The sequence below is a fragment of the Camponotus floridanus genome, unplaced genomic scaffold, assembly GCF_003227725.1.
Source record: "Camponotus floridanus strain SB8 unplaced genomic scaffold, Cflo_v7.5 scaffold232, whole genome shotgun sequence".
Lineage (NCBI taxonomy): Eukaryota > Metazoa > Arthropoda > Insecta > Hymenoptera > Formicidae > Camponotus > Camponotus floridanus.
This window is the reverse complement of record NW_020229362.1, coordinates 200,602-227,332: the sequence shown is the minus strand read 5'-3', so window position 1 is coordinate 227,332 and position 26,731 is coordinate 200,602. Positions and strand designations below refer to the sequence as shown.

At 26.7% G+C, this 26,731-nt stretch overlaps 2 protein-coding genes and 2 long non-coding RNA genes across 4 annotated transcripts; all 4 read left to right on the top strand.

Moving 5' to 3' along the window:
* The first annotated feature begins 6,339 nt into the window (after nucleotides 1-6,339).
* LOC112637987 lies at nucleotides 6,340-7,822 on the top strand. The gene is made up of 3 exons (XR_003122851.1): nucleotides 6,340-6,611; nucleotides 6,812-6,906; nucleotides 7,741-7,822. It is a non-coding gene; the product is annotated as an uncharacterized LOC112637987 (long non-coding RNA).
* Nucleotides 7,823-11,741: 3,919 nt separating this feature from the next.
* LOC112637991 lies at nucleotides 11,742-14,383 on the top strand. The gene is made up of 6 exons (XM_025408835.1): nucleotides 11,742-11,977; nucleotides 12,313-12,570; nucleotides 12,663-12,764; nucleotides 12,855-12,989; nucleotides 13,134-13,268; nucleotides 14,220-14,383. The coding sequence occupies exons 1-6, from the start codon at nucleotides 11,776-11,778 to the stop codon at nucleotides 14,381-14,383; spliced, it is 996 nt and encodes a 331-aa protein (XP_025264620.1). The 5' UTR covers nucleotides 11,742-11,775.
* Nucleotides 14,384-16,587: 2,204 nt separating this feature from the next.
* Nucleotides 16,588-18,061, top strand: LOC112637988. Its single transcript, XR_003122852.1, has 3 exons — nucleotides 16,588-16,852; nucleotides 17,052-17,146; nucleotides 17,980-18,061. It is a non-coding gene; the product is annotated as an uncharacterized LOC112637988 (long non-coding RNA).
* Nucleotides 18,062-21,936: 3,875 nt separating this feature from the next.
* Nucleotides 21,937-25,938, top strand: LOC112637989. Its single transcript, XM_025408833.1, has 8 exons — nucleotides 21,937-22,238; nucleotides 22,574-22,831; nucleotides 22,924-23,025; nucleotides 23,116-23,250; nucleotides 23,393-23,527; nucleotides 24,288-24,520; nucleotides 25,253-25,412; nucleotides 25,702-25,938. The coding sequence occupies exons 1-8, from the start codon at nucleotides 22,037-22,039 to the stop codon at nucleotides 25,821-25,823; spliced, it is 1,347 nt and encodes a 448-aa protein (XP_025264618.1). The 5' UTR covers nucleotides 21,937-22,036; the 3' UTR covers nucleotides 25,824-25,938.
* The last annotated feature ends 793 nt before the right edge of the window (nucleotides 25,939-26,731 follow it).

The following is a 26,731-nucleotide window of genomic DNA, read 5'->3' as shown; positions in this document are numbered from 1 at the left end:
TAGATGTAGAATATACACGGTGGGCCATTTTAATCGATGCACTCGAATATCTTGAAAACAGCACTCTTCAGAAAGAAATGTTTCAAACAAAAATTGTAGGGTGTGAAGGGGGACATAAGATGGTAGCATTGGTTTGACCTTGGAAAGTCATTTGAAGGTCACATAAAAGTCACCTTCAATTTCTTAAATTGAACCCACTATTTTTCATTACATATTCTTGTAGCTTATCTCGAGAGCTTTCCAAAACACTACAGACAAATGTTTTTTCATTAAGTACTTTTTGAGTTATAAGGCTTCAAAGTTTGCAGTACTTCGATATAAAATGCAAAATATCTCGTAAAATATTTAGTTTTCGGTAGTCTTACCCTAATACTTTTATGCACAGGATAATGAGACAAAACTATTGGTGCAAAGAAAACGTATGATTGTTTATAATAAAAAATGTGTAATTTGCAATGCACTTTTTGTTATAAACAATCATGCGTTTTCTTTGTACCAATAGTTTTGTCTCATTATCCTGTGCATAAAAGGAACGGAATTGGAAAACTTTATAATGCAGGATTACAGCTGCAAATCGCAAAATTATATCCGAAAGTTAAGTTTCCTGTGAGTCGTAATACATCAATGATTTCTCATCTTATAAGGTAAATTTTGTTTAACGTAACATAAGATTCTTCAACGTTATGTTTATTACAAAAAATAGCAGAAAAAAAAACAGAAAAAAACAGAAAATTAAATTTGCATTATTTTTAACGACATTAAACGCTAATAAAGCTAATGTTTTACATATTTTTAAATTAATAACACGTTTTACAGATGGGATCATTCCGAAGATTGGTATGTATGTCATTATTTCGGACAAACAAAACTTGATATTGGGGAAGTAATTGTTACCATTAATTTACTCGAGGAAGAATTTTCATATATGACTGGGCATGTCGTTAATAGAAAAAATTTATTACCGACTACAGGATATCTTTTTCTGATATGGCAAATGATCGGCTGGTTAGAAAAGCAAAATTATCTCGATGTACCAATTGTATTTGAAAATGTCAATTTCTTACGTTCTACAGTTCTGTCGAAACAAAATCCAATCGATTTAACTCTTATGATACAAAAAGGTAACTTGTGCAATTAAGGGGATGCTGGAGCGATAGCCGAACTCCGATAGGATCGATAATAATAATTTCTGTAATATATATTATCGACATTGCTCGACAGATGTCGCAATAAACATTTTCTCAATATGTTCAATGGATGCTATTCATAGTCCGATCTTATATTTGAGATTGTGATCTCATTCAATGAAATGGCCGCATTATTTCATTGCAGCATTGGTTAAATGAGACGGTCAAACATAAGATTCAACTAGGAATATCGGCCAATTAGACATCACATATTTTCTATTGATTTATCTTCATTTACATTCATATGCACATTTACTGTTAGTACTGGTAATCTATAGTTTACGTATTGTTGTATATATTTATATGAAACTATATTTATATACAATAATATTTATATAAAACTATATAAAATGTATAAATATAAAATATTCACATACATTTTTTATATCTCAAAAATAATAAAATATATTATAAAATATAACAAAATTTTGGAAATATAGAATGGGCCCATTCCCGTGAGAACGCAACCACAATATACAGGGTGTCCCATTTTAATCCATCCAGGCAAATATCTCGAAAACCAAGCCCGAGAGAGAAAAATGTTTCAGACGAAAGTTGTATGGTTTCAAAAGTCCCATAAGAGGATACCATTGGTTTGACCTTGAAAAGTTATTTGAAGGTTATGCGAAGGTTACTTCAATTTTTTTTAATGGAACACTCTATATATTTTTGCATATTCTTATAGCTCATCTCGAGAGCTTTCCAAAACACTATAATAAAATATTTCTTCATCGAGCACTTTTCGAGTTATGAGACTTGAAGTAATTTCTTAATTTTACATAAACCATAAAATGTCTAGTAAAATATTCATTTTTCGATTATCTTACCTTAATGCTTTTATGTACAAAATAATGAGAGGAATCAATTGGTGTAAAGAAAACACATAATTGTTTGAAAGAAAAAATATGTAATTTGCAATTAACAATTCCATATCTTTTTTTAAAAACAACTGTATGTTTTCTTTACACCAATTAATTCCTTTCATTATTTTGTACATAAAAATATTAAGGTAAGATAATCGAAAAATGAATATTTTACTAGACATTTTATGGTTTATGTAAAATTAAGAAATTATTTCAAGCCTCATAAATCGAAAAGTATTCAACCAAGAAATACTTTATTATAGTGTTTTGGAAAGATCTCGAGATGAGCTACAAGAATATATAAAAATATATAGGGTGTTTTATTTAAAAAAATTAAAGTGATCTTGGCGTAATCTTCAAATGACTCTTCAAGGTCAAACCAATGATACCATCTTATGGCCCCCTTAAAACCATACAACTTTTGTCTGAAACATTTTTCTCTCTCGGACTTGGTTTTCGAGATATTTGCCTGGATGGATTAAAATGGGACACGCTGTATATGTATTTTCGTCTCTCCAATTGCAAACAAATCAGTTGCATTTAGGCATTTTCTTTTCAATAATATTAAAAGTTAGGAAAAGGCGACAATTCGTTTTCTATTATAATATGAAGAAAATGTTGTCTCATATATTTCACGCGATTGGAATATCTCTCATTACAAGGATTTCCTCCTAAGGCAACAGTTGTAGCGAAAGCTGCAGCATAAATTCCACAAGAAGTGCTATCAGGTTGTACGTGAACCTTTTCAAATATTATATTACTTGCACTTATTTGTGGATAACGACGATGAATGTAATTTTTTTCTTTAGGCACCAATTTGTTGTATGTACAATCGGGTAAACTGTCGTACACTCGAAGCATGGTGCCGTCAAAAAATATACATCGCCAGTGATTACTGCAATTTCCTCCAATAATTTGTAAGCTTTTGTCGCTACGACTTGCTTCAATTAAATGAGGATATTCCACATATAACACACTTTGTGTTTCAAAGTGAGATTTATCTTTTATCACGCGTAAAAATTTATCCAATGAATCGTCGTTTATTAAACTATGTACAGGTGATACATTTTTCTGTACTGTTAAATAAGATATAGAGCGATTATCAAAAAAATCTTTTTGTTGTGCCATTTCCTTTTTAGTTAGCTCTTTTTTATTCTGCGAGAAACTAACAACGATGCAATCGTTATCTTGTTCCGCACTCAGAGCAGGAGAAGTTGCTTCCATTGGTAAAATATTGGATTTGCAACATTGATTTTCTTTGATATTTTCGTCTTCTATATCACGACGATTTTTTAATTTTTTGGCTACTTCTTGAGCTTCTATTATATATTTTGGATTTCTAATGGGCATATGTCTGTTATGCCGACTATCCAAAATTTCTGGCAGCATGCAATCAAAATAGAAACGTGTTAAAAAGGGCAGCATTTTACTATTCCAAAATTTATTATCTCTATCAACACGTATCATTTTTAAGCTTTTTGACGTCCACACAGCGAAAATACAATAATCTCGCTGCGTAATATTTAATTGGCCTTGAACTTGATAGAAAAATTTATGATTCTGATTCATCTTATCTTGATTCTTCTTATCAAAAATGCTTTTTAATTGAGGTAGCTTTACAGCCTCTTCCGCTGTTAAATGCTCAGCTGATTGAGGACATTTTATTTCTACCAGACCATCTTTATCTATGAGTCCGTCAGGAGAAGTCCCTAACCATGGATTTACAATATCAATGAATAATCCGCAAGATTTAATCTCCTTTTTCAATATTTTGGCCAAATCTTTTTTTGCAATTTTTTCTCTCTCACGACCATATTTCATAGCCGCAGTATCGATAGACGTAGGAAACAAAATGTTCTTTACAGTTGCAGCGCAAGATGTTGTCGGTTTCATGCGACATACGATTCCAAAATTAGACGCTGTCAACATTTCCTGTCTCAACGAATGCCACAAATCTGATTCACTTTGATTTGTTGTATCACGTTCGATTTGTCTCCAATTTATCCCATTATCAGACAACTTTTTCAAATGATTTTTTTGAAATTGCTGAAAAACATGAGGTGGAAGATCTGGTTTTCGTGATTTCGAACCATAATAACTATCTGTCCTTTTTTCTTTTTTATATTTTTTTGACTTTCCCTTTCGAGATTCTCTGGTTCTTGCAACTTTTGCCTGCCGTCGTTTTTCCAGAGCCTCGACAAGGGCAGGAACATTTTTACCCATACTTTTATGCACTTCCGTGAGAACTTGTTGGGTATTATGTTGCACAACTGATCCCGCTACTTTAACATTATAACCGCCTTTGTTAGATTGATTGACGTTTTTCAAGAATTTCTTTGCAGATTTGCGCGTTAAACGATTCAACAGGATTATTAGTGACTTGTACCAATAAACTGTCTGAATATCCGCTCAAAAAATTTATAGCATGCTCTACTTTCTGATAAAGACTGTGCTGTTTGAGAAACGGTACGTAATTTTTATTTGTTTTATCACAGTCACTTATACCGCGTTCCTTACATCGTTTATGTTCGCCAAATATATGGCTAGGAATATTAAGTATATCTTTTTGTAATTCTATAGCCATCTTATGTTCAGGTATATTTTCTTTTTTTCGCAAATTTATTGCTTTTGTTATCTCTCTTCGTATATTCAATATGTTATTTTTTACAATATTTCGTAACAAAACAAAACCACGCTTTCTACTCACTCCTTTTTGTTGAGTTGTCCCTGCTACATTTTTCAACTTTTTGCATAGATTGCGAAGCAAATGATTGGTGCATTCTATTTTTTTAACAGTAATCTTTTGTTCGCTATATGGTTTGCTATCAAGGATGGCCTGATAAACGCTACTATCACCATCGGCAATAAGTGTTCTATAGATTAATCCATGCATTTCGATACTCTTTTTAAAACCTTCTACAATGGCGTCACTCTCCATGCGCATAGAGGTCTCATTACGATCGAAATTTTTGTAACATTTATGATTTTTTGGTTCTGTCCCGTTTCGTTCCACTGAATCACAGATGCAGCAGTATTTGTTGCGGACACCAACAAAAAGTACTTTTTTCGTGCGATAACCAAGTATAGCACCAACACCGGAAAGTGAATCATAGGTGGTACCATACGATCTCTTCCCCCAACTACCATCTGCTACTACGGTTATATACGGAATGCCGTTTATAATTTTGTTTTCTTCAAGAGCTAATTGTTTTTCAGCTTCGGCAGCCATTTTCATATTTTCTAAGGCTGTTTTCTCAAAGTCATCGATTATATTATCTCGATTTTTTATATAACTTTTTTCGGACATAGATGGAATATTCATGGCTGCACACAGCTCTTCCAGTTGAGCAAAACCAATTCCACTTGTAATTGTTCCTACTACAGTAGCCGTATGAATATCTAATGTTTCCGACTCTGTGGGTTCTGACCAAATGCTAGTTTTGTAATGGCACGTTTTGCAATAAAAGAAAAATTGCGTCTTAAACCCATGACGACAAGAGTTTACGAGTGTCCAAGAATTAAATCCACACTCTACTCCTTTTTGATGATGTTGATATTCTCTACGGATTTCTTTCCATAGAAAAGCAAAGTCGACAATGCGACGGCCTTCAGGCAAATTTTCTTTGATATCATCTTTATTCAAAGAGCCCTTTTCAATCGTTTCTACAACAAAATATTCGTCATCTTCGACACCATTTTTTACATTGGATATATCTGTATTTGACACCTGATATTGCATTTCTTGGATATCAGAATCCATTGTATCGGGAAATGATTGTACCGATTTGTCAAAAACAATGGATTCATCATAATGCATGCTTTTGGAGTCATTTGAATCATCAATATCCATGCTTTCGGAGTCATTTGATTCATAAATATCCATGGTTTCGGAATATTTGTTATTATTGTTAAATTCTACATTTAATTCTACATTAGACCCACACAGCACATGATATCGTACGAATATTCTATACTCATTCTGTGAATGTACGTACTGTACGTAATATACTCAGAACATTTTTATAATATCTTGTGTAGTATATTATTTTTCGTATATTCTCAGGATATTATCAGAACATTTTGTGTAGTATATTATTTTTCGTATATTCTCGTATATTCTCAGAATTTACTTTTAATATCTTTTATAGTATATTATTTTTCGTATATTCTCATAATATACTATTGAATTACGTGCATTTTTACTTTTGAGCGGATATGTATGCCATTTTGGATACGTAATTTCCGCTATTGCCGTCATTTGTCTTTTCCTTCTAGTTGCCACAGGACAATAACCGACACGTGCAGATGTGTTTCGTCTAAAATAAATTTTTCTTTCTCCCGCGCGTTCCGTTGTATATACGGACTATTAAGAACTTACACTCATTTCAACCTCTTAAAGAAGATAATCTGGCAGCCTAATCAGCACTCAGTAAAACTGCTGATTTTTGCTAAAAAGGAAGAAGAAGAAGTCTTTTCCTTCTTCTTCACTGACGACGTACGTGTAACGTGTAACGTGTAATTCTTTGCTACGTCTGTGATACGATTGTGATTATAATCGCAGGTAATACTTCTTATTCTCAAATAAATTAAATATAAAAGGTATTTTATAAAAGCTAAATTTTATTTATTATATTTTTTATTAATACTTAATAATTACGATATTAACCTCAAAAATGCAAATTAACCTCACAATATAGTTCATTTTCTCATAAGTTTATTAAATAAGGTTAAAAATACTTATTATTCTTATCTGTGTTGCAGTATTGCCATGTAAAAAGCATAATATAAATTTATTTTTGCAAACAATCTACATAGGAAAGACACACATATACAACTGGAATATTGCGTATAGCAAGGTGTGTATAAATAATTTGTAATAAAAAACTAACATTTTGATATTTCTTTTACATTTTGTCTTGTTTTTTTATTTCTTATGTACACAGCTCATCAATATAATTCATTCCGTTTATATCATACTGAAGCAACAGGGAATGCTACGTATCTTATATGATTTTTTATTATCATATACATATATTTATATCTTTCATAATTATATCTTTACGTTCATAGTTATATCTTTACATGTGATTTAAAATATACATAGGATGTCCCAAAAGATATACAGTTAAGTTTAAAGATTTGTTAATGTTTTTGTGAGTCAAAAATGTCAATATAAACTTATCTTTGATTAGCAGAACTATTATATGGAGTTATTACAATACGATGAATCATGGAATTCCTAGCATTAATAAAACTGTTTTGAATGTCAGTAACATTGATAATCAAATATAAGTTTATTGACATTTTTTACTTAAAAACATGATTAACGAGCTCTTAAATTTATGACTTTTGGAACACTTTGTATGTATACAGAATGTTCTGTACAGACATAAAATTATTTATGACAATTATAAACTTTAAAAATTTAATTTTTTAATTACATTACATGTAAAGTTTATAATCACATCTTTGCATTGATTTAAATAACAAATATATATAAAAATATATATTAATGTTTTCAAATCAGTTAAAAATATAAATGTAAATATTTAAGTTTATATTATGTGTAATTTTAGACCTCAATGTTAATAATATATAATTTTGTATGTATATGGCACATTCTATATTTATATGCTGCTAATTTATCAAAAATATGTATTTTTATGTGAAATTATTATTCTATGTTACAGCGTTCGCACAAAAAGAACATTATTATCAACTTCATGATCTAATAGTTTCTGTGAAGTAAGAAAATTGTATACATATATATATATATATATACATATATAGATGGGATATATGCAATATATGTATATTTAAAACGAGGAAATATAAAAACAAGGTGATATAAACTGCGGACTCAACAAATCACAACAAAAAGTAAGTTTTAATGATATTTTTTAGTGTAAGCAAACTAGCTGTTATTGCAATTATTTGTAAAAATGATTTAAAATTACTATAAGTCTTATTTAAATTCACTTTACGACACTAAATTATTTTATATTTTACAAAAATGTTTACGTATCAAATATATATATAATTATGTATATAATTTAACTGAAAAGTACTAATTATATAATACTAATGTTAGAAGCAAAATAAATTTGAAACTAAAATTTCAAAAATTCAATTTTTATTTTTAATAAGATTTTCAAAAATAATGAGAAATAGTTTTCTGAAAATTTTAAACTGTACATAATTTTTGGCTACAATATTAAAAGTTATAAAGTAGGTAAATGAATTGATTATTTTCTTATTTTTATTGTACTATTTATTATTTTATTTATGTATTATTTTATTATGTGTATGTGTATTTATATTTAAGTATGAAATATATTTATATAAGTATAAAATAAATAATAAAATAAATTTAATGAAATAAATAATAAAACAAATGATAAATAAATAAATAAAACATAAAATATATATTTTTAAAAAATTAAAAATTATATTTCATTTAAATTGTAATCTTTAAAAATAATCGGAGATATTTCAGGTAAACAAAATATCTCATTTAAAAGGATACACTGGAATATCTGCTCAAAAAAACATTTTAGAGAAAAAGGTTTTAGACAAAAGTTGTTTGGGGGACATATAAGATGGTGCCATTGATTTGATCTTAGATAATTATTTTGAAGGAGACAAAAAAATTTTCAATTTCTTAAATGGAATCTCTAATTTTTATAGCATATTCTTGCAGCTTATTTTGAAAATTCCCCAAAACATTTTTATTAAGTTATTTTTTATTAATTAAGTATTTTTGTTAAAGTTTACAATATTTTGACAAAATATAAAATATCTTGGGAAACTTTCAGTTTTCGATAGTCTTATATCTTAATACTTTTATACACAGAATAATCAAATCAATATATTCATGTAAAAAAAACAGTTGCTTTTTAAACAAGTAATTTGCAGCTGCGTACTTTTTCTTAAAAGCAACTGTGTGTTTTCTTTACACCAATTGATTAGTCTCTCATTATTCCATGCATAAAAGTATTAAGATTAGATTATTTAAATATTTAAGAATATTTTGCAAAATATTTTACATTTTATGTTAAAAAATTGTAGACTTCAAGCTTTATATAACTCAAAAAATACTTTAGTATTTTGGAAAGTTCTTAAGGTAAGCTACAAAAATATTCAGTAAAAAATATAATAGTAAAACCCATTTAAGAAATTGACCTTTATGTAACCTTCAAAGAATTATCCAAAGAATCAAATTTTGCTCACTATTTTATATCTCTCTTGAAGCCATACAATTTTTTTGTTTGAAATATTTTTCTCTAAAATACTTTCCCTTCAGATATTCCAATGTATTCTTTTAAATAGGACACCCTGTATAATTACAATTTTACCAATAATATTATATTTTGATAATTTTAACAGCAATATTTTATTTTATAATATCAATTTTATTAATATATATGTTATTTATATATATGTATGTGTGTGTGTGTGTGTGTGTGTGTGTGTGTGTGTGTGTGTGTGTGTGTGTATATAATATCGACGTAATAATTAAATATTAAATTATATATTATAGTTAATATATTTATCAGCTTCAATATGTTAACAGAAAAGAAAAAAAATGGATAAAAAGCGTTCAAGAAAAGACGCTGCATGTGTGTCAAAACGACATTTAAAAAGATTAGCCGTACAAGAATCCAAAATTGTTTACGATGCTTTATTAAATACGACTACAGTGTCATATAGTAACATTACTTATAAATACACAGAACATTTGGAAAACGTTTCTAAAGTAAATTCAGAAGTAAAAAACATTCAAGCTGCTGAAAATGCTGTAATCGAAAATTATAATGTTCACGAGTGGAACGAAAGTAGTAACAATGTATTGAACATGCAACAGTCCTCTGTTAGCGATTCTTATGAATCGCAAACTGATTTAGCATCTGAAGATGCAGATGTAACAGGTGACAATTTGAAAAATGATCTTGCTATCTGGGCTGTGCAACATCAAATTTCACATACGGCTTTAAAAGCATTACTTCAAAGATTAAAAAAACATTCATGTTTTTCATCATTATCTCTAGATGCACGTTCACTTTTGAAAACTCCGAGAAAATAAGATATACGTATAGTACAGCCAGGAATTTACTATCATTTTGGATTGCAAAAGTCTATGTTGAATATATTAACCTCCATGAAAAACAATATTGGAAGCAGTATAAAAATTGCTATTAATGTCGATGGATTACCACTCTCAAAATCATCGCAACAACAATTTTGGCCCATACTTGGTTCAATTTTTCCATATAATAATGTATTTACAATAGGAATTTATCATGGAACTGAAAAACCTGCAAATGTTAATGATTTTTTAAGTGATTTTGTGAACGAGGCTGCAGAAATGTGTGAAAATGGAATATATATCAATAATCGTAATATACAATGCAGAATAGAAGCATTAATATGTGATACACCGGCAAAAGCATTTATGCTATGTGTAAAAGGGCATTCCGGATATTCAAGTTGCACTAAATGCACAACAGAAGGAGAATATGTCGGAAATCGTATATGCTTCCCACAAATTGATGCACCAATTAGATCAGATAATGATTTTATTAACAAAATTGATGACAGTTATCATAAACCAGATATAACATGCAGTCTACTCAAAATACCTCATTTCAAACCAGTTACAAATGTTCCCATGGATTATATGCACCTAGTGTGTTTGGGAATTATGCGGAAATTAATGTATTTATGGTTGAATGGAGAATTCTATTATCGGCTACAACATAGAGCCATTGAAGAAATATCAACACGTCTAACAATTCAATTAAAGCCATCGATACCTGTAGAATTCGTAAGAAAGCCACGGAAATTAGATTACATTAAATTATGGAAAGCTACGGAATATAGACAAATATTGTTGTATACAGGTCCATTGGCTTTCAACTCAATATTGAAAAAAAGTGTGTACACCCATTTTATGACATTGCATGTTATTATTAGAGTCTTGTGTTCAAAAACTTTGTATGATGAACACTTATCGTATGCACAAGATATGATTCGTTTTTTTATCAAAACATTTATCAAGATTTATGGAGTACAAAACGTGTCGCATAATATTCATAGTCTCATACATCTTGTTGACGATGTAAAAAAATTTGGACCACTCGACAATTTTAGTGCGTTTAGATTTGAGAATCACATGCAAGTGTTTAAAAAATACCTCAGAAAAGCAGAAAAACCTTTGGAACAAGTAATACGAAGATGTATTGAAAAAGAAAATTTAAGTACATCAAATAGATTAAGTACATTGACTAATTTGTCAGATTCTATCCTGATATATCCCACTTTAATTACATTACATGATGATGGTCCACTTTTACTTGACTGCAATAATCCACAATATAAAATTATCAAATATGTCAACGGAATAACATTTAAAACTGGCTCACATGCAGATAATTGTTGTGGTTTAAATTGCGGTGCTATAGTATGTATTGAAAACGTGGCACACTGCAAAAAACAGAATATTCCAATTATTATTGGACGCGAATTTTTGGAAAAGGAAGATTTATTTAATATGCCTTGCTCATCATCATTGCTTGGGGTTTATTCCGTAAAATCATTATCAGATTTGAAATCATGGCCATTGAAAAATGTGATAAAAAAATATGTCAAATTACCATATGAAAATGTTAAATACGCAGTTTTTCCATTAATACACAATGAAGTAATTAATATTCATTGACACAGAAATGACTGATAAATTTTATGCAATCGTGGAATTCGAAGATGGACTACAAGTTATACCAAATAATTGGTTAAGTGGAGACTTAAAGAAAGCTTTTTGGCCAAATTTTACAAACAACAAGCGGTATGATAAAGCAGTTAAATTGAGGGAGGAGCCAGAATATACTTGGTTGGAGCATCCTATTCGAAAAATATATGGAACATTTCGTAAGTAATGTTATTTTTTTTGTATATATTATTCTGAAATATTCTTTTACAATAAATATACAGTGGTGACCAACTGTTTGAAATTGAAATTTATGAAATGTGAACCATTTATTTTTTTAAACAAGATTCCTTTAAAAAAATTAATGTCTCACATTTCATAAATTTCAATTTTTTATGTTAAAATCGTAATTACGATATATTAAATATAGCTGGCCGCCATTATATATATGTAGCTATTTTGTAATATAAGAAAATATAATTAAATTAAATTAAATTAAATTAATTAAATTAAATTTGTATTATTTACTAAGTTTTATTTAAAAATTTTTTTTCAGAAAACTATGGAGTGGCAAGGAAAAAGTTAAAAGATGCCGAAGAATTATCCGACATTAACTCTGGCCCTGATATAGAAGAAAATTTAAAAAGGTCGAGAAAAATTAGAGCCGCTAAAATTGTTGACGAAACAAGTAACGATACTGATGAATCATTAGACGAAATGATACAAGTCTCAGAAATTCCAAAGTTTCCAAACAAGCATTCGATGACTGCAGAAACCAGTAAAACATCAAAAATTACAGAAAATGCATCAAAAAGTAAGTACGATCTAATAATAATATAAAAATAACAATAATAGATTTAAATAGAGAAAATATTTTAATAATAGAACATCGTTTATGAATTACAGATGTTAATAATTTGGAAAGAAAATATACAGCAACACAAAGAAGCAACATAAAGAAGTTTGCAAACATAAACACAAATATAGAAAAAGGAACAGATGATTCATGTATGATTTTAACTTATTCATTATAATTATTAAACTATTATATAAACATTTATAATTTAATAAAAATTTTATTATACATTTTATTTTCAGCTTTACATTGCAATAAAAATTTGATTGACGCACCGGTAGAACAATCGTTTGATGAAACCGACGATGAAGTTTATGTACAATTTCCAATTCAACTAGAAAATAAAACATCGTCAAATTTATCAATTCATAAGCAAGGTACAATGCACAATTTCATTTATTTTGTTATGATTATTTTTTTATATATTTTAAAAATATAATATTTTTTAAAAATAATTTTTTTTAGTATTTTTTCAATTTCAAAACTTATGCTGGAATAATATAACGACGTATTTTTTTTAGCTCTGCATTGCAATGGAAATGTGCTTGATGCATCCGCGGAACAATTGTTTGATGAAGTCGATGAAGTTAATGCAAACATGCCAATTCAATTGAAAAACAAGGCATCATCATCAAATTCATTGATTAATAAGCAAGGTATAATGCACATAATTTCATTTATTTTTAGTTACGATTATATATACCGGGTGAGTTTTTTAACTTGAGACTGCAAAATATCTGAAAAACTAAGGCTTCTATCAAAAAATGTTTCTTACAAAAGTTGTATGGCTGTAAGGGGGCCATAAGATAGTGACAATGATTTGATCTTGGATAGTCAGTTGAAGGTTATGTGAAGGTCACCGTCAATTTCTTAAATAGAACCACCTATTTTTCATTGCATATTCTTGTAGCTTATCTCAAGAGCTTTCCAAAACCCTATAATGAAAAAATACTTTATTATAGGGTTTTGGAAAGCTCTTGAGATAAGCTACAAGAATATGCAATGAAAAATAGGTAGTTCTATTTAAGAAATTGACGGGAACCTTCACATGACCTTCAACTGACTATTTAAGGTAAAATCATTGTCACTATCTTATGGCCCCCTTGCAGCCATACAACTTTTGTAGGAAACATTTTTTGATAGAAGCCTTAGTTTTTCAGATATTTTGCAGTCTCAGGTTAAGAAACTCACCCGGTATATATATATATATATATATATATATATAATATAATATATTTTAGTGTATATGTATAATTCTTTATTTCTATTTCAATTACTTGATTATAGTTCAGAATTATATAGTATATACACACCCACACATTTATTCTTGAACTATTTTCCTAACATTTTTCTAACACCATTTTTATATTTTTTAATATATTATATAGATTTTATATTTTATTTTTATACATCTTACATCACACATATGTATTTTACATTTTTTATATTTAATATTTTATCTGTACATATATCTTTAATAGTACATATATTGAAAAAATGTGTTTAGAGAACGTCCTGTTCTCTATTCTATACATTTTTTTGAAAATACATGCTGTGTTTGAGATATATTATAAATATAATCAAAATGTTTTGAATATTTTTTATAGAATCTGAACCGTACGAACGATTTGTCATCCATAAACTTATAAGTTTAGAATTAAAACTAAACTCTATAGAAAGATGTCAAAAACTTATTCTAAAGAAAATTTCAATCGACACTTTTGAAGCCAAAGAAAAAGAAACAATAGATATCTATCAGATTTACCGTTAAAAACTGAAACTGATTTACAATCAATGGAAAACAAATTAAATAATGATTCATTATATCGAAATGAAATGGTAAGTTAATTGTCTTGTGTATTTTAACGTTACAATATGAAATTATATACAAAAATAAGAAAAATCTAATAAATTCAAAAATAATATAAAACGACTAATGAGAGTCACACAATTGTTAATGGATGTTAAATAATAAAAAGAATAATTAATATTCAGGTATTTGTTTAATGATAAATGTTTTTGGGCCACTCTCAAAACAATATTTAATCTAGAAATAAAAAATATATAAATTATTATTGAATATGAAGTCAGAACACAAGCGTTAATTTTTACAATTAATTAGCATTAAAGAAAGTACACGATTATTTTACATATGTTAGAAAATAGTATATAGTAAAAATCTCGGTGCATGCTGGTATAAAAGTATGTCGTTTGATAATTATATATTTTTGTTTAATTTTTAATTTAAATTATTTTTATAAAGAGAATGGTCGGAAATGGGCTGAAACATTTATCATTTAATAAATATCTGAATATTATTAAATTTTTTTTACATTTATAACTTTTGCTCTCATTAGCAATTTTATATATTATTTTTTAAATTATATCATGTCTTTTTAAAGATGTTTTAATAAGTTTCGTAGACTTTTTATTAAAATATTATATAATTTTTAGAATAATTAAATTGATATATATTTACAGTATTTTTACATGTGAATAGATAATTTTATTATATAAAAGTTTCTTATAATATCTATATATTTAATAATTCCATTCTTTGTAACAATTTTAGGTTAAAACAATTAGTCCATGTTACATGCCAGGATCTGAGGACTTCTTGTATACGTCTTATGAAATAATTTTTGCAAATGAACTGGCCGTAAATTATAGTTGGTACGGAGCAAAAAAGAAAGAAAATTTTTCCAAATTGCACATATGCAAGTTATTATGAGTAAGTAAAATTAAAAACAATTTTTCTATTTTATTATTAGAATGCTGTATAATTTCTGCACAATCAAAAAATTATTTACAAATATTTATAACTTATTTATTTATTAAATTACTTAGAAATGTTTCAATTGTTTTATTATATATTAATAGGTTTAAACGCTCATCTGTATAGATATATTGTAGAAATCAAGTCGAAATTTTTTTTCAATTTTTATAACTTAAAAATAAAAAAAATTAAAGAAATTTTATTTATCAATAATTCACAAACAATTTTAAAAACTTTTTCAGGTGCAGTAAGAAAATTGCACATTAATGCTACAGATGAACAGATTTCAGCTCCAATAAAAATATGGTTGGCTCATGCCAAAGAGCGTATGCAGAGACAAACATTGAATAGTGAAAAGGATTAAACTAGTACTTCGTTGAGTTTTTCTTGTCTTTTCTTGAATCTTTATAATTTATATTTGTTTTGAGTTATTGTTGATAACGTTTATAATGATGATTATCCGTCCTTTTTAATTTAAGTAGATATTCTTTTAGATTTATTCATTTTTCAAATTTAAGTAGCTTTTTTTAGATTTATTCATTTTTCAAATTATGCACAATTTTGTTCTAATAAGTTTTCTTTTATTAATATGTATATATGTGCAATATTATAACATATTTNGCATTTACGTCAGAAACTTTAGGGATTTTAAGTAACTAATAATTTTAATAAATACAGAAAATTAACTTTAAGCTTATGTCTATCTCTAAATTTGGCAACCTTCCAAGCATAGATGTTTTAGCAATACATTAATTTAAAAAATCAAATTAATTATAAAAATCAAACAAATTTATAATACATTTTTATTGTTTGACCAGTAGAAACTATGATTTCTTCCCACACAGCACATTGATATCGTACGGAATATTCTATACTCATTCTGTGAATGTAGTACTGTAGTAATATACTTAGAACATTTTATAATATCTTGTTGTAGTATATTTATTTTTCTTATATTCTTCAGGATATTATCAGAATCCATTTTGTGTAGTATATTATTTTTTCGTATATTCTCGTTATATTCTCAGAATTTACTTTTAATATCTTTTATAGTATATTATTTTTCGTATATTCTCATAATATACTATTGAATTACGTGCATTTTACTTTTGAGCGGATATGTATGCCATTTTGGATACGTAATTTCCGCTATTGCCGTCATTTGTCTTTTCCTTCTAGTTGCCACAGGACAAAACCGACACGTGCAGATGTGTTTCGTCTAAAATAAATTTTTCTTTCTCCCGCGCGTTCCGTTGTATATACGGACTATTAAGAACTTACACTCATTTCAACCTCTTAAAGAAGATAATCTGGCAGCCTAATCAGCACTCAGTAAAACTGCTGATTTTTGCTAAAAAGGAAGAAGAAGAAGTCTTTTCCTTCTTCTTCACTGACGACGTACGTGTAACGTGTAACGTGTAATTCTTTGCTACGTATGTGATACGATTGTGATTATAATCGCAGGTAATACTTCTTATTCTCAAATAAATTAAATATAAAAGGTATTTTATAAAAGCTAAATTTTATTTATTATATTTTTTATTAATACTTAATAATTACGATATTAACCTCAAAAATGCAAATTAACCTCACAATAAGTTCATTTTCTCATAAGTTTATTAAATAAGGTTAAAAATACTTATTATTCTTATCTGTGTTGCAGTATTGCCATGTAAAAAGCATAATATAAATTTATTTTTGCAAACAATCTACATAGGAAAGACACACATACACAACTGGAATATTGCGTATAGCAAGGTGTGTATAAATAATTTGTAATAAAAACTAACATTTTGATATTTCTTTTACATTTTGTCTTTTTTTATTTCTTATGTACACAGCTCATCAATATAATTCATTCCGTTTATATCATACTGAAGCAACAGGGAATGCTACGTATCTTATATGATTTTTTATTATCATATACATATATTTATATCTTTCATAATTATATCTTTACGTTCATAGTTATATCTTTACATGTGATTTAAATATACATAGGATGTCCCAAAAGATATACAGTTAAGTTTAAAGATTTGTTAATGTTTTTGTGAGTCAAAAAATGTCAATATAAACTTATCTTTGATTAGCAGAACTATTATATGGAGTTTATTACAATACGATGAATCATGGAATTCCTAGCATTAATAAAACTGTTTTGAATGTCAGTAACATTGATAATCAAATATAAGTTTATTGACATTTTTTACTTAAAAACATGATTAACGAGCTCTTAAATTTATGACTTTTGGAACACTTTGTATGTATACAGAATGTTCTGTACAGACATAAAATTATTTATGACAATTATAAACTTTAAAAAATTTAATTTTTTTAATTACATTACATGTAAAGTTTATAATCACATCTTTGCATTGATTTAAATAACAAATATATATAAAAATATATATTAATGTTTCAAATCAGTTAAAAATATAAATGTAAATATTTAAGTTTATATTATGTGTAATTTTAGACCCTCAATGTTAATAATATATAATTTTGTATGTATATGGCACATTCTATATTTATATGCTGCTAATTTATCAAAAATATGTATTTTTATGTGAAATTATTATTATATGTTACAGCGTTCGCACAAAAAGAACATTATTATCAACTTCATGATCTAATAGTTTCTGTGAAGTAAGAAAATTGTATACATATATATATATATATACATATATAGATGGGATATATGCAATATATGTATATTTAAAACGAGGAAATATAAAAACAAGGTGATATAAACTGCGGACTCAACAAATCACAACAAAAAAGTAAGTTTTAATGATATTTTTTAGTGTAAGCAAACTAGCTGTTATTGCAATTATTTGTAAAAACGATTTAAAATTACTATAAGTCTTATTTAAATTCACTTTACGACACTAAATTATTTTATATTTTACAAAAATGTTTACGTATCAAATATATATATAATTATGTATATAATTTAAACTGAAAAGTACTAATTATATAATATTAATGTTAGAAGCAAAATAAATTTGAAACTAAAATTTCAAAAATTCAATTTTTATTTTTAATAAGATTTTCAAAAATAATGAGAAATAGTTTTCTGAAAATTTTAAACTGTACATAATTTTTGGCTACAATATTAAAAGTTATAAAGTAGGTAAATGAATTGATTATTTTCTTATTTTTATTGTACTATTTATTATTTATTTATGTATTATTTTATTATGTGTATGTGTATTTATATTTAAGTATGAAATATATTTATATAAGTATAAATAAATAATAAAATAAATTTAATGAAATAAATAATAAAACAAATGATAAATAAATAAATAAAACATAAAATATATATTTTTAAAAAATTAAAAATTATATTTCATTTAAATTGTAATCTTTAAAAATAATCGGAGATATTTCAGGTAAACAAAATATCTCATTTAAAAGGATACACTGGAATATCTGCTCAAAAAAACATTTTAGAGAAAAAGGTTTTAGACAAAAGTTGTTTGGGGGACATATAAGATGGTGCCATTGATTTGATCTTAGATAATTATTTTGAAGGAGACAAAAAAATTTTCAATTTCTTAAATGGAATCTCTAATTTTTATAGCATATTCTTGCAGCTTATTTTGAAAATTCCCCAAAACATTTTTATTAAGTTATTTTTTATTAATTAAGTATTTTTGTTAAAGTTTACAATATTTTGACAAAATATAAAATATCTTGGGAAACTTTCAGTTTTCGATAGTCTTATATCTTAATACTTTTATACACAGAATAATCAAATCAATATATTCATGTAAAAAAAACAGTTGCTTTTTAAACAAGTAATTTGCAGCTGCGTACTTTTTCTTAAAAGCAACTGTGTGTTTTCTTTACACCAATTGATTAGTCTCTCATTATTCCATGCATAAAAGTATTAAGATTAGATTATTTAAATATTTAAGAATATTTTGCAAAATATTTTACATTTTATGTTAAAAAATTGTAGACTTCAAGCTTTATATAACTCAAAAAATACTTTAGTATTTTGGAAAGTTCTTAAGGTAAGCTACAAAAATATTCAGTAAAAAATATAATAGTAAAACCCATTTAAGAAATTGACCTTTATGTAACCTTCAAAGAATTATCCAAAGAATCAAATTTTGCTCACTATTTTATATCTCTCTTGAAGCCATACAATTTTTTTGTTTGAAATATTTTTCTCTAAAATACTTTCCCTTCAGATATTCCAATGTATTCTTTTAAATAGGACACCCTGTATAATTACAATTTTACCAATAATATTATATTTTGATAATTTTAACAGCAATATTTTATTTTATAATATCAATTTTATTAATATATATGTATATATATATATATATATATTATATATATGTGTGGTGTGTGTGTGTGTGTGGTGTGTGTGTGTGTGTGTGTGTGTGTGTGTGTGTGTGTGTATATAATATCGACGTAATAATTAAATATTAAATTATATATTATAGTTAATATATTTATCAGCTTCAATATGTTAACAGAAAAGAAAAAAAATGGATAAAAAGCGTTCAAGAAAAGACGCTGCATGTGTGTCAAAACGACATTTAAAAAGATTAGCCGTACAAGAATCCAAAATTGTTTACGATGCTTTATTAAATACGACTACAGTGTCATATAGTAACATTACTTATAAATACACAGAACATTTGGAAAACGTTTCTAAAGTAAATTCAGAAGTAAAAAACATTCAAGCTGCTGAAAATGCTGTAATCGAAAATTATAATGTTCACGAGTGGAACGAAAGTAGTAACAATGTATTGAACATGCAACAGTCCTCTGTTAGCGATTCTTATGAATCGCAAACTGATTTAGCATCTGAAGATGCAGATGTAACAGGTGACAATTTGAAAAATGATCTTGCTATCTGGGCTGTGCAACATCAAATTTCACATACGGCTTTAAAAGCATTACTTCAAAGATTAAAAAAACATTCATGTTTTTCATCATTATCTCTAGATGCACGTTCACTTTTGAAAACTCCGAGAAAACAAGATATACGTATAGTACAGCCAGGAATTTACTATCATTTTGGATTGCAAAAGTCTATGTTGAATATATTAACCTCCATGAAAAACAATATTGGAAGCAGTATAAAAATTGCTATTAATGTCGATGGATTACCACTCTCAAAATCATCGCAACAACAATTTTGGCCCATACTTGGTTCAATTTTTCCATATAATAATGTATTTACAATAGGAATTTATCATGGAACTGAAAAACCTGCAAATGTTAATGATTTTTTAAGTGATTTTGTGAACGAGGCTGCAGAAATGTGTGAAAATGGAATATATATCAATAATCGTAATATACAATGCAGAATAGAAGCATTAATATGTGATACACCGGCAAAAGCATTTATGCTATGTGTAAAAGGGCATTCCGGATATTCAAGTTGCACTAAATGCACAACAGAAGGAGAATATGTCGGAAATCGTATATGCTTCCCACAAATTGATGCACCAATTAGATCAGATAATGATTTTATTAACAAAATTGATGACAGTTATCATAAACCAGATATAACATGCAGTCTACTCAAAATACCTCATTTCAAACCAGTTACAAATGTTCCCATGGATTATATGCACCTAGTGTGTTTGGGAATTATGCGGAAATTAATGTATTTATGGTTGAATGGAGAATTCTATTATCGGCTACAACATAGAGCCATTGAAGAAATATCAACACGTCTAACAATTCAATTAAAGCCATCGATACCTGTAGAATTCGTAAGAAAGCCACGGAAATTAGATTACATTAAATTATGGAAAGCTACGGAATATAGACAAATATTGTTGTATACAGGTCCATTGGCTTTCAACTCAATATTGAAAAAAAGTGTGTACACCCATTTTATGACATTGCATGTTATTATTAGAGTCTTGTGTTCAAAAACTTTGTATGATGAACACTTATCGTATGCACAAGATATGATTCGTTTTTTTATCAAAACATTTATCAAGATTTATGGAGTACAAAACGTGTCGCATAATATTCATAGTCTCATACATCTTGTTGACGATGTAAAAAAATTTGGACCACTCGACAATTTTAGTGCGTTTAGATTTGAGAATCACATGCAAGTGTTTAAAAAATACCTCAGAAAAGCAGAAAAACCTTTGGAACAAGTAATACGAAGATGTATTGAAAAAGAAAATTTAAGTACATCAAATAGATTAAGTACATTGACTAATTTGTCAGATTCTATCCTGATATATCCCACTTTAATTACATTACATGATGATGGTCCACTTTTACTTGACTGCAATAATCCACAATATAAAATTATCAAATATGTCAACGGAATAACATTTAAAACTGGCTCACATGCAGATAATTGTTGTGGTTTAAATTGCGGTGCTATAGTATGTATTGAAAACGTGGCACACTGCAAAAAACAGAATATTCCAATTATTATTGGACGCGAATTTTTGGAAAAGGAAGATTTATTTAATATGCCTTGCTCATCATCATTGCTTGGGGTTTATTCCGTAAAATCATTATCAGATTTGAAATCATGGCCATTGAAAAATGTGATAAAAAAATATGTCAAATTACCATATGAAAATGTTAAATACGCAGTTTTTCCATTAATACACAATGAAGTAATTAATATTCATTGACACAGAAATGACTGATAAATTTTATGCAATCGTGGAATTCGAAGATGGACTACAAGTTATACCAAATAATTGGTTAAGTGGAGACTTAAAGAAAGCTTTTTGGCCAAATTTTACAAACAACAAGCGGTATGATAAAGCAGTTAAATTGAGGGAGGAGCCAGAATATACTTGGTTGGAGCATCCTATTCGAAAAATATATGGAACATTTCGTAAGTAATGTTATTTTTTTTGTATATATTATTCTGAAATATTCTTTTACAATAAATATACAGTGGTGACCAACTGTTTGAAATTGAAATTTATGAAATGTGAACCATTTATTTTTTTAAACAAGATTCCTTTAAAAAAATTAATGTCTCACATTTCATAAATTTCAATTTTTTATGTTAAAATCGTAATTACGATATATTAAATATAGCTGGCCGCCATTATATATATGTAGCTATTTTGTAATATAAGAAAATATAATTAAATTAAATTAAATTAAATTAATTAAATTAAATTTGTATTATTTACTAAGTTTTATTTAAAAATTTTTTTTCAGAAAACTATGGAGTGGCAAGGAAAAAGTTAAAAGATGCCGAAGAATTATCCGACATTAACTCTGGCCCTGATATAGAAGAAAATTTAAAAAGGTCGAGAAAAATTAGAGCCGCTAAAATTGTTGACGAAACAAGTAACGATACTGATGAATCATTAGACGAAATGATACAAGTCTCAGAAATTCCAAAGTTTCCAAACAAGCATTCGATGACTGCAGAAACCAGTAAAACATCAAAAATTACAGAAAATGCATCAAAAAGTAAGTACGATCTAATAATAATATAAAAATAACAATAATAGATTTAAATAGAGAAAATATTTTAATAATAGAACATCGTTTATGAATTACAGATGTTAATAATTTGGAAAGAAAATATACAGCAACACAAAGAAGCAACATAAAGAAGTTTGCAAACATAAACACAAATATAGAAAAAGGAACAGATGATTCATGTATGATTTTAACTTATTCATTATAATTATTAAACTATTATATAAACATTTATAATTTAATAAAAATTTTATTATACATTTTATTTTCAGCTTTACATTGCAATAAAAATTTGATTGACGCACCGGTAGAACAATCGTTTGATGAAACCGACGATGAAGTTTATGTACAATTTCCAATTCAACTAGAAAATAAAACATCGTCAAATTTATCAATTCATAAGCAAGGTACAATGCACAATTTCATTTATTTTGTTATGATTATTTTTTATATATTTTAAAAATATAATATTTTTTAAAAATAATTTTTTTTAGTATTTTTTCAATTTCAAAACTTATGCTGGAATAATATAACGACGTATTTTTTTAGCTCTGCATTGCAATGGAAATGTGCTTGATGCATCCGCGGAACAATTGTTTGATGAAGTCGATGAAGTTAATGCAAACATGCCAATTCAATTGAAAAACAAGGCATCATCATCAAATTCATTGATTAATAAGCAAGGTATAATGCACATAATTTCATTTATTTTAGTTACGATTATATATACCGGGTGAGTTTTTTAACTTGAGACTGCAAAATATCTGAAAAACTAAGGCTTCTATCAAAAAATGTTTCTTACAAAAGTTGTATGGCTGTAAGGGGGCCATAAGATAGTGACAATGATTTGATCTTGGATAGTCAGTTGAAGGTTATGTGAAGGTCACCGTCAATTTCTTAAATAGAACCACCTATTTTTCATTGCATATTCTTGTAGCTTATCTCAAGAGCTTTCCAAAACCCTATAATGAAAAAATACTTTATTATAGGGTTTATATATATATATTTATAGTTATATATTTATAGTTATATATATATATTTTATATATATATATATATATATATAATATATTTTAGTGTATATGTATAATTCTTTATTTCTATTTCAATTACTTGATTATAGTTCAGAATTATATAGTATATACACACCCACACATTTATTCTTGAACTATTTTTCCTAACATTTTTCTAACACCATTTTTATATTTTTTAATATATTATATAGATTTTATATTTTATTTTTATACATCTTACATCACACATATGTATTTTACATTTTTTATATTTAATATTTTATCTGTACATATATCTTTAATAGTACATATATTGAAAAAATGTGTTTAGAGAACGTCCTGTTCTCTATTCTATACATTTTTTGAAAATACATGCTGTGTTTGAGATATAATTATAAATATAATCAAAATGTTTTGAATATTTTTTATAGAATCTGAACCGTACGAACGATTTGTCATCCATAAACTTATAAGTTTAGAATTAAAACTAAACTCTATAGAAAGATGTCAAAAACTTATTCTAAAGAAAATTTCAATCGACACTTTTGAAGCCAAAGAAAAAGAAACAATAGATATCTATCAAGATTTACCGTTAAAAACTGAAACTGATTTACAATCAATGGAAAACAAATTAAATAATGATTCATTATATCGAAATGAAATGGTAAGTTAATTGTCTTGTGTATTTTAACGTTACAATATGAAATTATATACAAAAATAAGAAAAATCTAATAAATTCAAAAATAATATAAAACGACTAATGAGAGTCACACAATTGTTAATGGATGTTAAATAATAAAAAGAATAATTAATATTCAGGTATTTGTTTAATGATAAATGTTTTTGGGCCACTCTCAAAACAATATTTAATCTAGAAATAAAAAAATATATAAATTATTATTGAATATGAAGTCAGAACACAAGCGTTAATTTTACAATTAATTAGCATTAAAGAAAGTACACGATTATTTACATATGTTAGAAAATAGTATATAGTAAAAATCTCGGTGCATGCTGGTATAAAAGTATGTCGTTTGATAATTATATATTTTTGTTTAATTTTTAATTTAAATTATTTTTATAAAGAGAATGGTCGGAAATGGGCTGAAACATTTATCATTTAATAAATATCTGAATATTATTAAATTTTTTTTACATTTATAACTTTTGCTCTCATTAGCAATTTTATATATTATTTTTTAAATTATATCATGTCTTTTTAAAGATGTTTTAATAAGTTTCGTAGACTTTTTATTAAAATATTATATAATTTTTAGAATAATTAAATTGATATATATTTACAGTATTTTTACATGTGAATAGATAATTTTATTATATAAAAGTTTCTTATAATATCTATATATTTAATAATTCCATTCTTTGTAACAATTTTAGGTTAAACAATTAGTCCATGTTACATGCCAGGATCTGAGGACTTCTTGTATACGTCTTATGAAAATAATTTTTGCAAATGAACTGGCCGTAAATTATAGTTGGTACGGAGCAAAAAAGAAAGAAAATTTTTCCAAATTGCACATATGCAAAGTTATTATGAGTAAGTAAAATTAAAAACAATTTTTCTATTTTATTATTAGATGCTGTATAATTTCTGCACAAATCAAAAAATATATTTACAAATATTTATAACTTATTTATTTATTAAATTACTTAGAAATGTTTCAATTGTTTTATTATATATTAATAGGTTTAAACGCTCATCTGTATAGATATATTGTAGAAATCAAGTCGAAATTTTTTTTCAATTTTTATAACTTAAAAATAAAAAAAAATTAAAGAAATTTTATTTATCAATAATTCACAAACAATTTTAAAAACTTTTTCAGGTGCAGTAAGAAAATTGCACATTAATGCTACAGATGAACAGATTTCAGCTCCAATAAAAATATGGTTGGCTCATGCCAAAGAGCGTATGCAGAGACAAACATTGAATAGTGAAAAGGATTAAACTAGTACTTCGTTGAGTTTTTCTTGTCTTTTCTTGAATCTTTATAATTTATAATTTGTTTTGAGTTATTGTTGATAACGTTTATAATGATGATTATCCGTCCTTTTTATTTTAAGTAGATATTCTTTTAGATTTATTCATTTTTTCAAATTTAAGTAGCTTTTTTTTAGATTTATTCATTTTTCAAATTATGCACAATTTTGTTCTAATAAGTTTTCTTTTATTAATATGTATATATGTGCAATATTATAACATATTTGGAAAAAAACCAGACTCCATTATACTCATAGGCGTCGAAACACATGTCTGCGTAGAAAATACAGCTATTGACTTGAGACAAAATGGTTATGAGGTTCATACTGTTGCAGATTGTTGTTCTTCACGTATCTTCACGTACTCATACTGTTGCAGTATGAGTTGTTCTTAAGCATTTAAGAAATTTGAATAAAAAGATTTTATATGTGAACAAAATGTCAATATTTTACACCTATAATCCATTTATATATATAGTATATAAATATAAATGGATTATATATATGTACTGTAAACATTCAAAATCTGTTTTTCTGTATACTTATTATTAGTAGTCAAAATTTGCATATTTTTACTAGTAAGTATGAAAAAACGGATATGGGGTGTTTACGGTAACATATATCATTTATATTTATATATAAAATATAAGTTAATCTATAGAATATCTTGAGTATATTATTAGTACATTATAAGTACATATTATGTATATACCAATGTCATACTCAAGACATTCTATAGATATACTTATTACCCCAATAGCCAAGTCTGCTAAAGCAGATCTTGTCAGGGAATCTGTTACAAATTGTTGTCGACAGAAAGATTACAGAATCGATGCAGGTTCTGATATATCATGTGATGTCAGCAGAATGTCAACA